This window comes from Tauraco erythrolophus, chromosome 7 (genome assembly GCF_009769465.1).
Source record: "Tauraco erythrolophus isolate bTauEry1 chromosome 7, bTauEry1.pri, whole genome shotgun sequence".
Classification (NCBI taxonomy): Eukaryota; Metazoa; Chordata; class Aves; order Musophagiformes; family Musophagidae; genus Tauraco; species Tauraco erythrolophus.
The window spans coordinates 35,556,953-35,575,229 of NC_141471.1; the positions used below are offsets into that span (position 1 = coordinate 35,556,953).

The window sequence follows — 18,277 nt, forward strand, 5'->3', positions numbered from 1 at the left end:
TGTTTGGTCTAATTTCTTCCTTAACTGGGAGGGAATTCTTGGCTTTAGGGTGATTAAAGGCATGTATTGTTAAAATATGTCTTCTTTTCAGACTTTCTCTTTGTGAAAAAACTTTGGCTGAATATTTGGAAACCAAGTGCATAGCTTTTCATCGCTTCTATCTTGTTTCTTCAGCAGACTTGCTAGACATCCTCTCAAAAGGAACACAGCCAAAACAGGTGAACCTCCTTGCGTATTATTGTACTTCATTTTGTCTATAGAAGGGCAAGGTCTGCAGCTAACCATATGAGGAGATAGTATCCTAGAACTTCACCTTTATTTCTGAGAGTTAGTTTGCTTTATAAATAGGAACACTTTGTGTAAGGAAGGTAGTAAACGTTTTCTCCCCCCAGCTAGGACAAGCACAGAGTGTTCAGCAAGGAGAGATGAAACCATCACTCTGAGGAGAAATGTTACAAGTCCTGTGCTGTCTCTTTCTGGAAATTTAGCCATGCGTAATTTGCATTTATTTGGATTTTGAGTTGTAGGTTTTCAGGAATTAGAAAATGGGAAAGGTCAATGAGATCATCAAATCTATTCTTCTCACACGGATTGATCAAATTTCAGGCATGCTATGCATAGTGATGATAAGACTGAAAGATCTATGGTCTCTGTTAGGCTGTTACTGACTGAGCTGCTGACCATTGTATAAAGAATGTTTTTGTAGTTATCCTTCTGTTTTCCTCCCTTGAACAATAATCTGCTAGGTTTTGTGACACTTTGAGACCAATTTGTATAAAAGCACAGGCACTTTGATGTATTTCGGAAGCTTTATACTGTGTTATCTACATGCCAGATGATACTCCTCGCCTCAGTGGCTGTCCGGCCATGGCCATTAATTCTCTGAGTACTAGAGTTATTGGTGTGTCTCAGGCAAAGCCTTTTTTGAAAGATGTGACACGTAACAGAACTGATACTTTTCAAGAGGATGAAGGACTTGGACTTGAACATTGAGCCTTTTCAGATATGATGATAGAGTCTCATAGCTTTATCACATGACTTGTGACTCAATCTCAGTGACTTGTTTCATCCACTTACTGCTTTACAACATATGTAAGAAGAGCATCCAAACAAATCTGTTCTAGTTGTCAGGCATAGAGCATGCTGGTGTGTAGACACTGATTTTTGAACTCCACAGTCTTTGGAGAGGTGTGTAGTTACACAAAACATTTAGACCTGGTTAGACAATTTGTGAAATAAGCACTAGATATAACGAATAACAATTTCAAGACTTCTCAGTTTTATATTGAGCTATCCTTGTCCTTCAGACTCTTCTGACGACTGACAATAGTGCAATTAACTCTATTGACTGCTTTATCTGTGACCGTTTTCCCCCAGCTTTTCCCACAAAAGCCTCCTATATAGTCATCATGCAACAGACAGATAGCATCGCCATGTCAGTCTGCACCACCAGGGAAATCAGAAGCACTCTTATTTGTTCAATTGGCATAAGTGTTCTAATACTAAGGAGAATACCTGGGTTTTAATTTTTTTATTGTCTTTAAACCTTAATAAAGAGATTATGATTAATCACCTGGTCATTCAGTGCATCTTGCTTGCTAAAATCAATTGAAGCACAATGTGCCAAAAGCAGTAGAGTAAGAAACACAATTGTAAAATTAGTGCAAAGACTGGACGTTATCCAGTTAGTTGCTAAGAACTGTGTTAAACTTTGCTGAACCACCAAAGCTTATGTATAGCAAATGTTACCGTGGTAGTCATCTCCTTTAACAGAAATACGCATTAAAGTAGTGTGATTGACACAAATCTGAGGTAAATAATTTCTTTATGTCTGGTATTTTGGGGTGCAGGTGGCCCATCATCTTACCAAACTTTTTGACAACATCGCTGATCTTAAATTTCAAGAGAATATAGAGGAGTCTATAAATACTGCCCTTGGGATGTACAGCAGAGAAAAGGAGTATGTTCCATTCCATGAAGAGTGTGAATGCAGTGGTCAGGTATGTTATGTGAAATTTCTTTCTGGGATTTTACCCTCTTTGGGATGTAGATTAAATAGACACTTTCAATTGCATGAAATGCTGCTTTTTTAAGTGTAAATTTAGAAAAACTAATAATAAAAAAACCTTACAACTATTTTTTCCGAATTTCAAAACATTTTGTGGTCCAAAACGGTGTAATAAACTAATAATTTACTAAATTGTCTAGTTGCCCCTTGTACGTAAGTTTTTGTTGGTTGGTTGTTTTTTTTAAGTGCAGCGTGTTAAGTATTTAAGAACAATGAAAAAGAAAATAAAATGTACTAAAAGCCACAGAACTGATGAAGCGTATGATTGAATATTGTATTTTTCATACTACTTCTTTTTCTGACCTTTTATTTCACCTTCCATTGTACTTTCATCTCTCTTATCCTTTAGCACACACCTCTCCAGACGTCCAGCTCTCTCCCATGTCCCCTGTCAGCTGAACAGGGTTTTAGCTGGTTTTAAGCCTCGTATTTGCTAATTGGCCAGCCAGTATGTGTGCTAACTGGGTAGTGGTAGGTCAGAAAGAACAGATCAGCAGCTTCTGAGACAATAACTTATTGTTCTCAGAACAGAGCTGAATGGATAAGCATTCACATTGCATAAAATCAATGTTGCATGTGGTTCTAATGATTGATTGTCTCAGCAGGGAGGCCCCAGGCTGAATGGACAAATATATGCAGCTTGCATCTTGGAGATAGTTTCTCCAAGATACAGCTACGTTTGAGCGCTTAGAGACATAGGAAAGACTGTGTTACCTGTGTTTATTCTGGGTCTATGAACAGAAAATCTTCAGACTTTCAGTTTTGGAGCTCTAAGACAGTATGTCTGTTCCAGTCAAATGGATGTGTAAAACAAAACAATGTCTGGTGTCTCAGTAATTGAGAAGGGCTCCTCTGAGCGAAATTGTACTGAAGAGGTAGTAGGAGAGAGAAAATGGAAGAAAAAAAACCATTCTCATTTCAAGTTTGTAAAGAATGTTTATGTGAAGAAAATCCTTTGCAAAGATTAATGAGATGAGCTTCTTATATTGTTAGTATAAAATGTACTATTTATGTTACATGCATAAATTTATGTATGTTGGGTTGGTTTTTTTTCAAAAGGTAGAGTCTTGGTTGCAACATCTTGAGGCAACTGCACACGAAACAGTGTGCCTCTGCAGCATGGAGGCAATACTAGCCTGTGAAGAGACGCAGAGAGAACAGTGGATTTTTGACTACCCAGCCCAGGTTGCACTTACGGGTTCACAAATCTGGTGGGTTTCAGATGTAGAAAACGCATTTGGTAGGCTGGAAGAGGGCTTGATGAAGGATTGCCACAAGAAGCAGGTATGGATATCTTCTTTTTGTTTAATTTGGTGAAAATAAGTACATAAAAAGACATGAGTGGAATATTTAATAATTTTAATCCTGTAGTAAATAAACTGCTATTAGCATCTACTGAAAAAAGAAATACGCCTTTTGTTTCCATTTCAGTTATTTCATGGTCATTGTTATCACATCTTAATTATTGGGTTTTCTGTGCCATTATTCTGAACTGATATGAAAGGTAAAAGCAAAGATACTGCCAAATGTCCACTACAACGGTGTGGCCAGAACAGAACGTGCAACCCATACAAATACAAATATTAAACCTGTATATTTGTGTAGGGAAGACAAAACTGTTGATTTTGTTTGTGTCAAACCAAACTGTTTACTTCTAATATTATTAGTTTTGGTTGCAGTTCAGAGGGGTACCTTCTGCCATTTGATTTTTGCTTCACCCTTGTTTACCTCCTGCTTGTTTTTGAATGTTTTTGTTCTGATGTGAGTATTCTTTCTCTTTGTGAAAGCTTTGATAGTTTTGGTTTTCTTTTCCAACCTAGCAAATCTGCCAAAGGGAAATATGAAATAGGAAAGAGACTTTAAAGGGGGGCTGGAAATCTGGTAGAGGTGTCTAAAATTATCCCTGTAATAAAGAAGGTGGATAAAGATTAATTTTTGTTTGCTGTTTCTCATAATACAAGAGCTAATAGGCATCACCTGAAGCTATTAGGTAGCAAAACAGAAGAAATGCTTTCACACAGTGTACAGTTTAAAATACAGAACTTTTGGCTACAGAATGACAGACGTATAAAAATGGTCAAATAAAAGGTTAGCCAAATTTCAGTCTTGGTCATGGGTATTAAATATGATGATAAAGTAAGTAGTGTAGTTTATTTTTGTTGAGTTGGTTTGGGTTGCTTTTGGCAGGGGAGGGTTAGTATTCTGGCTGATGTGTCTGTGCAAATTGTGGCATATGTTCCCAGGACATCCATCTCCGGGACTTTTCTTGTATTCCTTTTGGATTTTTTTTTTACACAATCTCTGCTAGCTTCTGTGAAAGTCAGAGACTGCTCCATGATGAACCTCAATGTGATCTGGTCAGGCTATGTTTCTGCGGTCACTTTGCAAATAGAGCAGAGCAATGCCTCGTGTTGTTGCTGCTTTCTAAACCTGTGGTGGGGACTTTGGACTGGTTCTGCTGTAAAATGGACGGACCAGGAAAGATCATCTGGACCTCTCTGCAGATGGCAGCTCACTGCCTTAAAGAAGTGGAGCTTTGGGTGTGTTTAAAGGAATATATCAGAAACGTTTCAGGATGCTAGGCAATTTAATTCAAAATGTCACTGTTGATACCTCCTTTATGATATGATACAGAAAAAATAGAGAACTGGTTTTATTTTTGTAAGCGTTTTCAAAATCTATTAAGGCTTAGACTGTGTCTCTCAAATAACTTGTTTTTGTGGAATATTACTTTCTGGGTCTTTAACTCTGTCTCAGTAAAAACAGCACCAGTAGGCGATTTTGTATATTATATAAAAATAATACAGAAAGCATAGTGTTTGAGGTCTCATGAATTCACCACTCATTTTTAAGCCAGAGTTTTAAGACATGTACAAGCATAGTTCTGCCTCACACTAGCAACCCAATAAATTACATCTTTCTATTAAAGTTAGTTATGTTTGCCTCTTTAGAATTACATGCAGTAGCTGTGTGTGTTTTTCTTTTCTATTAATATGAACCATGAAAAATTCCATAGGTTCTTTCTACTGTGTAACTGTATAATCAATTCATATTTTTCAATCTTCCCTTCGTTCCTTTGCCCGTTTTTACAATGTGATCTTTCCTAAGGTGTATTTTCATACAGTTTGGCAATAAATGTTCTCAAGCAATTAGTACTGCAAGTTTTGTGGAGTCTGGTGCATATCTCTGTGGAGATGATAACCACAAAATTTACAATTCAACTTCATGCAAATCTTGTCCTCTATCCATTCTTAAAGTGCAACACCTTGCCTAATTAACAATCTTCAGTATTTGTGTTCATCTGGATTTTCATTGTCTTGGAGGTGATTCAAATGTCTGTTTAAACTCTGATTTATTCTGGCATCTCATGTTTAATATTAGTAAATTGGTACAAAAAGCTAGGTTTTGTGGTGATTTAATTCATAATGTAGGCAGAACTGATTTCTAGTAGCAGTCATGGTAGATGGTATTGGGATCCGTCCGGTCTGAGAGGACTACCTAAATCTTTTCAGGTCACTCAACTAAATGCTCTTATTACCATGCTGCTTGGAGAACTTTCCTCGAGTGATCGACAGAAAATCATGACCGTTTGCACCATAGATGTTCACGCTAGAGATGTAGTAGCAAGCCTTGTAGCTCAGAAGGTATGTGTTTGGATCACCTATATATTACATGCACAGTTTTAGTGGTTTTGAAAGGAATTAGTAGTACTTAAGCCAAGTTTGGGTCTGGATCTGCTCCTGGTGGGCACCAGGACTGTGGAGGTGGAGTAGGTATAATCATGAAGCAGCCTGCTTCAGAGCTGTGTGCTGTGCCTGCGTTTTTGTGGGCTACTGTCTTCTGAATTGAAAAGTTACTGAAAAAAAGTCAGGTGTCAACTTTTACCTTACTTGTAAGAATGCTTCAAACTTTTAGTAGGCTTTCTGTGAGCAGCAAGATACTTCTCTGAAATTTCAGATTACAAATCTGAGTGCAGACAATCCTTGGGCATTGTGAGGATTTTTCTCAAATGTCTTTACTTACTCTGCCTTCAGTTGTTCTCAGCGTGTTTTGCTCTCCTTTTAGAGGCATACACGTACATCTCTAGAGCGAGTCACTCCTCTCCTGTGGTGACTCTTTATAAGTGCATACAATTACAATTTAGAGTGCTTACTTAAACCAATGTGCTCGTTTTATGTGTAACTTTGTTTAGATAGAGCTAAGGTGGCTGGCACATGTTGCTGGCTTGAATGCAGATAAATGTTTCACTGGATGGGGATTGGAATGGGAAAGAATTCTCATTTTTCTTCTGACCTCCCGAGCCTCGGAAATAAAATGGGCTTCTAAGATGGCATTAAGACAAGAAGAAGGAAGGCTTGAGGAATAAAATGAAGCTCGTTCTGGTAAAAGTAATGTCTGCTCCCAGACAAATACTGCATTGTTTGTAAGGAGAGGTCTTGGTTTAATAAGTGGCAATGTGTTCTGCTGTAAGAGTGCTATTAAAAAGATCTTATATTACACTTGCGTCTGTATAAAAGCACAAATGCCTCGAGGTGCACCTAATCCTTTATAATTGGTTGTTGTATGGTTGTATGTGTTATTCATAAGTCACTAGGAATGAGGTGTGAGGCCTGATGACAGCTGTAGCTTTGTGATGGGTCTCATTTCTTTCATCTAAATAGATCTTACCTGGCATAATGGCTCTGCAATGGCTTTTTAGGTCACCAGTTCCTGAGCTTTTGCTTGGCTCGCACAGCTACGCCATAGACAGGACGATGCCCAGAAACACTGTTTTGCCATCTACGATGCTCAATTTCAGTACTTTTATGAGTACTTGGGAAATACCCCTCGGCTAGTTATTACACCTTTGACTGACAGGTAATGGCTGTTACTAATAACAGTGTCTGCTTTATCTGTTTCAGTGAATAAAAAGTTAAAGGTTTCCTAGAAGTTCAGTGTTGTTTCATACCTCATGTATTTTATAAGATCATTAAGACACAATACCTTTGAGCATGTGTGTGCATGTAGGCGTGCATACTTCAGTAACGGTAGGATTTTAATGTCCGTTACTTTTAAAATAACTGAAATGTTTCTTGCATAACTTAATGTTAACTTAATTCAGTATCTAGCCTGAAGAAGAAAATGAGTAGATCTATACCAAGGTTAATCAGGAGTTTTCAGCAAAAGAATATTTTTATTTGTGTATTGAAGTCCAAACCAGTACTTTTTTTCACACTGCATACAATGAAGCTTTTTTCTGGAAATGTTTTGACTCCAAAATGGAATTTCTTGTCAAAGTCAGTGATGCAGAAAGATGCACCCAGCAATCCTGGCTGGCTTAGTGGTTACGACCCTCTTTTGGGGGGGACAATTCTGGGGCTCAAGTCTTTGAAATAGACAAAGTGACAACTACAGCTTCCTGTTTCATGTCCTGTGTGACCACTGATAGGATATTCCTTCTTGCTAAAAAATGTCAATGTGATTGGTTTTCATACCTAAAATGAGCATTTTCTAAGTAGTGCCTGTGGTGGTTTTTGCCCAGCTGGCAACTAAGCACCACACAGCCATTCTCTCAGTCCTTCCTCTGCGATGGGATGGGGAGGAGAAAATATGGCAAAAAGCTTGCGGATAGAGATAAGGACAGGGAGGAATCTCTCATCAGTTGTGTTCTTGGGCAAAACAAACTTAACTTGGGGAAAAAAATCAATTTTATTTGTTACTAATCACATCGGAGAGGATAATGAGAAATAAAACCAAATCTTAAAAAAAATTAATAATTTCCCCTATCCCTTCCTTCGTCCCGCGCTCCACTTGGCTCCCTGTTTCTCTGCCTTGTCCAGAGACACTGGTAGGCTTGGCCTTGGCCAGAGGTGGGGTCTGACTTGGAGCCATGGAAGCTTCTAGCAGCTTCTCACAGGAGCCACCTCTGTAGCCCCTCCTCTGCTACCAAAACCCCGCCACACAAACCCAGCTCAGTGCCACATCATGATTTTACATGAATATGAAAGAGGTTACGTTTGTGGTTTAGGACATTAAATTATAATGAGAAAGTGGAGTCAGAATAAATCACCCATGAAACATAAGGTTTTGAAAAAAACTCTCAACATTGTAGATGTTCTTTGCAATGCTAACAATCACTTTTCTTACGTTCAGGTGTTACATTACACTAACCCAGTCTCTCCACCTAACAATGAACGGTGCTCCTGTGGGACCAGCCTGCACAGGTAAGACAGAGACCACCAAAGATCTAGACCATGCCCTTGGGATGATGGTGTACATCTTCATCTGCTCCGAGCAGATGGATTACAAGGTGAGATGCTTCGTTAAGCAGTACGGAAATAGTTGTTTAGTTTCTTTTTCATATGAAGTTCATTGGAAATTGTTGCTTTCAAGAAGATCATCTTAAATCTTCCACTTTTGATTTTAGTCTGTAGGAAATATCTATAAAGGTTTGGTCCAGACAGGAGCTTGGGGGTGCTTTGAGGAATTCAATTGCATCTCGGTAGAAGGTTCTATCAGTGGTGGCAGTACAAGTAAAGACTATCCACAATGCCATTAGGAACAAGAAAAAGAAGTGAGTATTTCAGCAGTGCTTCTTTATTGTCCTTTGCAGCCTATAAATACTGAACCAGGAAAATCTCCCAAAGTTCCTCTGAAATGCAGTTCCTTTGTAAATACAGGGAGAGACTAGATGGTAACATTAAATCATCTGCATAATATACTATGTTAAAATAACTTTCTCTTCAAAATGTAACAATAAATGTGAGTGAACTTCTGGCCCTACAGGAATCCAATTAAAGCTTTGCTGTTGAAACTCTGTTCCTGTTCAAGTCCTACTACATGAAATCATTGCATCATGTGAGTGAGAGGTTTGGTGGGGCTCAACCTTGCAAGAAATCTCAGTGGTTCTAGGGTTTCCCAGTGTTTTTGAGACAGGAGGCCTTGTGTATCCACTGCATCATGTTCTTCATCCTCTGCTTCCTTTACTCAATACTGCCTGCTGGCCTTTTCAAACCCCCCACATCCCTATCAGTCTCACTTACTCTACATGTGATAAAAGATAATTCCTCCTAAAGACATACTCCAGCCTTATGCACTTTGTTGCTCTAACAATCCAGTGCTGGCCAGAGGAGCCACAGAATATTAAAAGCTGGTGCCTACCAGGGAAATGCCTCTATGTTTGCTTGGTTCTAGTAAAGTTTCCCAGGCGTTTGCTTTTGGCCATTGTGCGAGACTGGATCCAGGCCCAGAAGCAACTTTGTCATCTGACCTCTGATGGCTGGTTTGTATGATGCAGTTGTTTACATCTGATCCAACTGTAAAATAACTGTAGGTATTATCTTTATTACAACAGATTTTTATTCCTTGGTGAAAACATTACATTGAAGTCATCAGTTGGAATATTTATTACCATGAACCCTGGATATGCAGGTCGGACAGAACTACCTGAAAATCTCAAAGCTCTGTTCAGGCAAGTATGCTTTAGTGTACTTTTACGGTATACAAGTATATCAAGTCTACACTTAGACTACATATATGTCACCTGATGTTACTAGCCTTGGTTTGCAGTGAAGTGCAATTTGTGTTTGATTTGGAATTTCTGTGGAAAAAAATCAGTATTCATGTTGTGACTGCCTGTACACTGTAATGACAAGGGAAATTAAATGTGTATCTTGCCTTTTTCTTTTAATCTACTTAAAATTTTCAAGGTACCTTTGAACACACGGAATGTACTTAAATGTGTGCAAGAATATTCACTGTTTTGTGGTAAATTGGAATCCTCACAGCTGGCTTAACCTACTAAAATGGCTATTTGAAAAGTGTCTAGTTATCGCATTCTTCTATGGGTGTAGGCATGCATGTGTTCATAGATGTTTCATAACTACCCAGTGAAAATGGAGCCGCATACTCTGACTCAATAAGATATTGGATATTTGATTGTTGAGAAGCTGTGAAAAGTATAGTGCACAGAAAAAAAACGCATATGCTTTTGGACGCTGTAGGACAGCCCATAATCTTTTTCTTAGAGTATGTATTTATGCTTTATATCTTAACACTAATGTTTCAAGGAAGAAAGTTTTGAATTTAAAAGATCTGACTGTATTTTGCATACTGTGCTTGAGTGAGTTTGTATCAAAATGGTGTGAATGAATTCCAGAAGTGGTTGCTCTGGCATAATGGGCAGTAAAATGATGCCAATTTATTCTGACAAAGTGTTGGAGCTGCACTTTGAACTATGTGATAATGGTCTTTGACTTAAATGATGCAGGGATTGCTTAAAAAAAGAATTGTTATTTGAAATCCTTGCTCTTGCATTACTCTCTTCACTGATTTAATCAAGACTTCAGAAAAAAATAATTCTGTAATCTCATTTCTCAGCATATTGAAGTTCAATGGGGCAAGCTGCACAGGGGCATCGCCAGGCTGTCTTGGGAGGCACAAGTATAGACATGCTCTCTGGAATCTGTTTCTCTGAGCAGTAAATCCCTTTGATTTTTAAAAGACAGAAATTTAGGGCAGAACCGGGCATCACTGTTGCTTCTGTGAGCAAGTTGAAACACAGGTACTACTTTCTTCTGTATTAAAACTACATCAAGATTTTGGTCTGCTTACTATTTCTGCTTTAGCCATGGAATTCCTGACACCATACTCCTTCATGCTTTCACTACAGAAAGACACAAAGTTTGGTAAAGTTAGAAAGCTGTTTGCTCAGGCACGTCTCATCCTCTTGCCAACCAAACATCCTGCTTCAGATGGAAGGACTGGACGGCAGCAGCAGCAATTAGCTTTCTAGTTCTTTCAAACTAAATTACAATCATTTGTAACAAGCAGTAAGTAACATCTGTTTACAAGAAGGAGGTTAGCATTTGAATTCATGTGCCTCTGCAAAGACAGTCGCTGAATATGACCCTATAGTTGGGTCTTAGCAGACATTGGAGGGAGACACTGAAAGATGCACAAGTGGGTTGTTTTCCTTCCCTCAAGTGGGTTTTTTTTTTTTAGTATTTCACAACTTAGCTGTTGCTTTACCAACCCTTCTCATTAATTGCCACCTAAGATCCCTTCAAGGCAAAGCAGGATTGATGCACGTGAAGGGAACGATGTTGGGCGGCCCCTCAATTCAGAACCTTGCACAAGGGAGGACAGGGTGACAGGGACGCCATCGCTCTTTCTGCATTTGGACAGTCAGCTACCTTGGCAACCACATCTTCCACAGTCAGCTAGATGTAGTATTTGACAAGAGAGCAGGCAGGATTGCTCCCTGTGGCTACCAGGTGTTTCATCTCTCAGTGGACTACCAAAGGATGAAAAATGCATGTGATTATTTTTGTTGTTCATTTTTTAATTTTTGTCGTTCCTTTCTTTTGTTGTTCGTTTTTTTCTTTTTTTTTTTTTTTGCTTTTTTCCGTTTCTTCATTTGGAAAGAAAAGAGTAAGGGATCACAGAATCATTTGGGACCTTAAAGATCATCTAGTTCCAATCCTGCTGCCATGGCAGGGACACCTTCCACTAGATCAGGTTGCTCAAAGCCGCATCCAACCTGGCCTTGAACACTTCCAGAGATGGGGCATCCACATCTACTTCTCTGGGCAACCTATTGCAGTGCCTCACCACCCTCATAGTGAAGATTTCTTCCTAATGTCTAATATAAAATTACCTTGTTTCAGTTTAAAGCCAGGGCTTTATTTTTCTTAACCTGATCCCTGGCTGCTCAGACAGTTTCTCTGTAATCCTCCCAGGCTACCTGTCCTTGCTTCCACCCTCTGTAGGCTTCTCTTTTGTGCTGAATTTTGCCCAGGAGCTCCTTGTTCATCCATGCAGGCCTCCCGGTGTTTAAGTCCAACTTCCTCTTTGTGTGGATGCATCGCTCCTGAGCTTGGAGGAGGTGATCCTTGAATATGAACCAGCTTTCTTGGGCCTCTCTTCCCTCTGGGACTTTATCCCAAGGTACTTTACCAAGCAGGTCCCTGAAGAGGCCAAAGTCTGCTCTTCTGAAGTCCAGGGTAGTGAGCTTGCTGTGTGCCCCCCTCGCTGCCCTAAGGATCTTTAACTCCACCATTTCATGCTCACTACAGCCAAGGTTGCTCTTGCACTCCACTTTCCCCACCAGCCCTTGCTTATTGGTGAGAACAAGGTCCAGCAGAGCACCTCTCCTCGTTGATTCCTCTACCACTTGGAGAAGGAGGTTATCATCAATGCATTCCAGGAACCTTCTATATTACTTCTGCCCTGCTTTGTTGTCCCTCCAACAGATACTGGGGTGGTTGAAGTCCTCCGTGATAACCAGGGCTTGTGAACGTGAAACTGCTCCTATCTGTCTGTAGAGGGCCTCATCTGCTGGGTCTTCTTGGTCAGGTGTCCTGTAGCAGACCCCCATTCTAATGTCACCTGTCCCTGCCCTCCCTTTAATCCTGACCTATAAGCTCTCAGTCTGCTTTTCATCCATCCTAAGGTGGAGCTCCATGCATTCCAACTGGTTTTGACATAGAGGGTGACACATCCTCCTTGTCTCCCCTGCCTGTCCTTCCTAAAGAGCCTGTATCCTTCCATTCTGACACTGCAGTCGCAGGAGCCATTCCACCATGTCCCTGTGATGCCAATAAGATCGTAGCTCAGCAGGATATGAAATAATATTAATTAACAATATCTCTACTGAATATAAAGTCAAATTATTATTTTATTTGATGTTCTTTCTGTTAGGGTTTTCTTTGGTTTTCGGTGGGTTTTATTTCATGTTCAAAATGTGCATACTACATAGAGCTGAAGTGTTACCTTTACTTGATTGTTGCATAAAATAAAAAGCCTTTGAAATTAAAGTATGGACTGCTGCCTTTGAGACTCAGGAATTCAGCGCTGTGGCTGATGTCTATAATAGCTCTTATCCATTGTGCAAGGGGCAGGAAAGGCGAGAGGTAACTGGTAAAGCATTAACTCCTCGTATTTGCGCCTAATAAAATCTCATAAGAGAGAGAAGAAATATTAAATACTACGAGCCTGATATTTCTTGTGCAAGCTATTATTCCATTTGCAAGAAGGGTGTTGGTTATGGTAGGTAGAAGATGATATAATTTTTTATAATTGACTGCAATGCATGTAGCAGCCCTTGTTTGGGCTTATGAAGAAATGCTTCTTAGATAATTGTTTACTTAAAAATTGTTTAACAGAGAGGTGCTTACTCTTTTTCTAGACTATATGTTCTTGATTTCTGTCAGAAATATACTTCTGAACTAAATCACCAGTCTTAATTTTGTCGTATCTAAATATGAATGGGGGACAAAAGAAATCTTTGTATTTGTCAGCAGTAAGAAAAGTGCTCTGAGGGACAAATTTGCTGGCTTGTAGCTGACCTGAACACAAAATTCAAGATCTCTTCTCTGCTATTGTGTAACTTCAGTAGTGATTTTTAATGAGGAAATTATTTAGCCTTTGTATTATTGCTTTGTGTTACTTTATTAATTGGAGATTTTTCTCATTTATATTATTAAAATGGCTGTGGGTTTGTTCTAAAAGTTTGAACTAAAGGTTATATTTAAAAAAGAAACAAACAGTGGAGCCTCCAAAGGCAGCCATAACTTCATATAAAAGCATTAAAGCCCTCCAAGAATCAAAGTCCTTCGAAAAACGATGGCATTTTTATCGACGGCAGGGTGTTGCACTGGACTTCCAGACCCTGTTCAGATGCTGGGAGTGTCCTCCATTCCCTGGTGGCAAGTGACAGCACTGCAGACTGTGCCTGCTCGGAGTTTTGTAGTACCTGTCTTGCAAACCCTGCGTTTCTCAGCTGCCTCCTTTGTGTACAGCAATGTTACTGAATACTAACAATCAACAGTGCCTAATTAGCTCCTTTTACTTTGAAGTAAGGTCCTTGTTAGCTTTGACTGACACTCTTAATTGTGACTCTCTCAAGCTCTGTTTTTAAAAATGTTTGCACACATCAGTCATTTAAGTGACTTATTCTTCCCATGTTTAAATGCTAATCTGTGTATTTGGATTATGGGGTTTGTTTTCTTCCTTAGACCCTGTGCCATGGTTGTCCCTGATGTTGAACTCATCTGTGAAATTATGTTGGTTGCTGAAGGGTTTATTGATGCATACCTTTTAGCCAGGAAGTTTTACCTTGTACACTCTCTGCAGGGAGCTGCTTTCTAAACAGTTGAGGGTCTCTTTGGGCTTCTGGGTTTGATACGTGTTAATTAGCGCATGCTCACTTGGAAATAGTGCAGCTGGATATTGTATAAAAACAGGAGCTTTTATGCATATAGTCTTATCTTTTGTTTTGAAGACATTTTAAATCACATGTCCATCCTTATTAAATTGTCAGATATGAATTTAGAAGAAAGTTCTCTTTCCTCTGATCTTGGGACATTTGTAATGCGTTAATTTTTCATGAAATAATTTTATATCACTTCTTCATACCTGAGATGGCTGAACTACATGGTGCTGTTGTGGAGTATCTGTTGGGGAAGAGAAAAACCTTAAAGGAGAGTGGGAGTTACTATTAATCACAAATAATGTATTCTATTTGGAGGAATGTTTGTTTAAGCTTTCCCCAGTAAATACAGTAGAAGATTGTTTGAAAAATGGAAATATAGCATTGCTAAATAACTTAATTTTTATGCTAGGAAGAATTCCTATTCAGAATAGTTATCTTAAAAGTCTACAACTTGTAAGACTTGGAAGGTTTATAATTTCTTCCCTGTGCGTATGCTGTTTAGTCATTTTCAACTGTATAATTTTTCAGAAGATGTTCTTAATATTCAGCTTTATTAGTGGAATAAGAACTTGGAGAACCCTTCAGCCTTAAGCCATAAACTCTAGCTAGCAGGACCATTATGAAAGCAAAAGCAACTCTATTTTCATGCCTGTGTAATTTTGAAATTATCTGTAAATATCCTGAAATTTTCCTGACACGTTTTTGCAGTGTTTCTAGAGATAATTAATTTGAGCCTTGTGTATCTTCAGATATTGATATTGTCTGCTTCACTAGAACAAGGATTCCTCAACTCTAATGCTCACTTTGTCCTGGAGTCATTCTCTGAATTCAGAAAAACCACTTGTACCATTGTTTGTCATTTCAATATTAATAATAGTGACAATGTTTGAAGCAAAACCTAGAACATTCTTGTTTGTTTATTATTTTTATCTTATTTGTCTTTTAATGGAAATAGGAGAAATTAGATCTCTTTGACTAAAATTCTGGGCTGTTGCAGAAAATATACAGCAGTTGAGAGCTCTGAAAATATTGGTCCAGCACTGGGGCTGTTAGGGGTTTCAGTGCACCTTTGGGGGAACTAGGATCCGAGCCTATGAAAACTGCTTCAGAACAGGGTTGTCAGGGCTTTCAGTGTATAAGTCGTGGAGGAAGGGACTTCTGGTCCTGTTGTGCAATGGCAAATAGCCTGAATGTCTTAAGGTTCTTTTACATAGCAGGCTGCTGTAAAGATGCATAGCTTGCTCTTTAATATCCCATCAGACAGCAAACTAACAAAAAATTCAGGAAAAAAAAAATCTTACCTGAATCTAAGCAATAGCTCATTAAGCCCAGTATATTCCCAAATTTCCTATTTTTCTAACCAACCCTATGTTTAACTTCTTTGCCTAGGTGTACCATTTGTGAAACGTGGAGACTCATTTTCATTGCAGATGCTCAGTCTCGTTCGTACCTCAGAAAAAGCTGGCAGTTTTTCTTGCTGATGATGAACTGTTCTGAAGTTCTAAATAGCTTTTTATTTTTTCTTCTTTGTCATATATTTTGTCCATTTGATTCACACTCTGTCATGGAAAAGGATAGTGACATCTGTCAACTTTTAAAACCTGTATATTAAGTTTTGGTTCTGCTATTGTTTTTTGTGTTTGTTTGAGTTTTTTGGTTGCTTCTCCCCTCCCCATTTAGGTGATAACAATTTAGGAGTTAATGTTCTTAAATACTATCTGATGGGTAGCCAGTTTGGGTGCTGACAGCAGGGTAGTTGCAACCCCAGATGGGGTTTTAAAATTGAGGGAGGGGTGATGTGTGCACACTAAGGGAACTGTGAACCACCATGAGTGGCGTGATGCGTGCTAACATAAGGAGATGGTGGCCATGTAACTCCTGACTGCAGCCACACAGAGGTCAGAGAGGAGCTAATTATCCATGTTTCCCCAGTTTCTCTTTTAGGAGCTGATCCCACTGCAGAATTAACCATTTGAGCTGCAAGAACACAGGTGTAGCCTTAAATTTAGAGCTGTAATTTCATGGTAGATCCCTTCAGCCATTGCAAAATTGTCTGTCGAGATACCTGTTTCGATCCTATAAGGTGCTGTTGAATTGTTTAAATCTCAAAAATGTTTCAAACTCCTTCTCTGTTTCTATGTTACCTAGCAAGGAAAGGGAAAGAGGTGAACGTTACGCAGCCCTGGGAAAAGGAGGAAGAGGGATTGAAGAGCCTATGCGTGATGAAAAAGTTGTGCCTTCTGCATTGGATATCTGCCTTCCCACTGGCAGGGCTTAGGAGAAGATGTAGGCTTTTTCTCTGCCCTTCGCTTACTAAATGTTTCTAGACTTTTCCTCTAGGCTGAGTACCTATCTGTTTCTCTTTTCCTTTAGTTTTGGTGTTGGAGCTGGTTGCAAAATATGTTGATAGTCTGCCCAATCATCTCTTTTGGAAATGAAAAAGTATTGCTAACTTCAGGTCAAATTAGTAGAAGTTTGACGGCAGTTTTTTGCTTGCCTTGTTTCATCATGGAGGTATAGTTGCAGTGAATACAAATAATGCTTGATGGTGCAAATTTTGCCATGTAAAAATAGGGAGTAAAGTGATGCAATACTAAAAATTAAATAGATATACACATTTCATGTTCGTTTGGGTTTTTTTTAACTAGAATTCTAACACTGGCCTAAAACCACTGCAAGACTACAAGGGAATAAAAAGGTGTCACTTTACTCTGTGTGTAAACAGATTGTTTTCTTCTTAAACATTAACCCTTAGTTTTATTTTTCTATGCTAACGACTAGCTAAAATGTTTTCACAGGACCATTTATGACTGGGGACTTCGTGCTATCAAGTCAGTTTTGGTAGCTGCCGGCTCACTGAAACAGAGAGACAAGAACAGACCTGAGGATCAGGTAAAATCATCCCTTAAAAGCATCTAAGGGTAAGAGCTGTTTCTGGTGTTTTGCCTTTGAATAAAACCAGAATCCTAAAAGAGGAGTAGTTAGTGCTCTCGTGATATATGTTTTCCCATCCTTTTCCAGGTGCTTATGCGAGCCTTAAGAGACTTCAATTTCCCTAAAATAGCGACAGATGATATCCTAGTTTTCACGGGTCTGATCAGTGACCTGTTTCCAGCTCTAGATGTTCCGAGGAAGAGGAACCTGCAATTTGAACAGATGGTTAAATGGTCTACCCTGGAGCTTCACTTGCAGCTTTATTCTCAAAGTAAAAGAATGCATTGCCTTTAATTACTCCCCTTAAGAGTTTCAATCAAAATAATTGCAAATGAGTTATATTAGACATGAAGGTTATTTTTGAGCATGCTACAGTATTGATAAGGTGTTCTCAAAGTCTCAGTATTTCAAAGACATTTTGTCATGGCAGTAATGCACCTCAGTATGATAAATATACCCATAAGGAAACATGTATCCTGTTCAAAAAAGCTGTCTACACTGACAAACATGTTTGTTTGTGTACAGTACCAAGCATTTGTACTCAGTAGCAAATTAATTGTTGGTGATTATTTACAGGGAGGAAAGAAGAGCAAGGAAGCAAAAGCATATAAATAAGTAGGCGTGGATTTGGAATGTACATGGTTGCATGTGATTTTTGTGTGTTCTGGTATTTCTGTATAACATAATGCACATTGTGCTATACACATTAAAAACATGCATGTACATCTATGTATGCATGTATTCTCTTCAGGATTAGTTGTCTGTAAGCTAAATTTAAACACTAGTTTTAGTTTGAATTACTGATGTGATGAGAAGGTGAAACTTAGAAACACTGGTTAGTATATGGACCAAATAAAAAGTGTGCTTATTTAGTCTATTGAGAAAGTATATTCCCACCCTCCTTCAAGGAACATCCACATTTGCTGTATGCAGTAGGACACTTTTTACATTTATTAGGGTATATTGGAAACTGAAATAACCAAGCTGGTTAAATGTGACTGATCTAAGGATTTATAAAAGATTTTCTGCTCTTGTCTATATTGTTCCATTATCCTGACAGAAGAGTGAAAGAAGATAAGCTA

General features: G+C 38.8%; 1 protein-coding gene across 1 annotated transcript in view; it reads left to right on the forward strand.

Annotated features, from left to right (window-relative positions):
* The window catches only part of DNAH11 (dynein axonemal heavy chain 11), a 74,985-nt gene that overhangs the window by 30,462 nt on the left and 26,246 nt on the right, over positions 1-18,277 (forward strand). Inside the window, exons 21-27 of the mRNA XM_086614914.1 lie at positions 92-218; positions 1,851-2,000; positions 3,128-3,352; positions 5,500-5,712; positions 8,201-8,271; positions 17,060-17,153; positions 17,283-17,466. Of these exons, the coding sequence (XP_086471040.1) occupies positions 92-218; positions 1,851-2,000; positions 3,128-3,352; positions 5,500-5,712; positions 8,201-8,271; positions 17,060-17,153; positions 17,283-17,466 (1,064 nt within the window). The remainder of the gene's footprint in view (positions 1-91; positions 219-1,850; positions 2,001-3,127; positions 3,353-5,499; positions 5,713-8,200; positions 8,272-17,059; positions 17,154-17,282; positions 17,467-18,277) is intronic.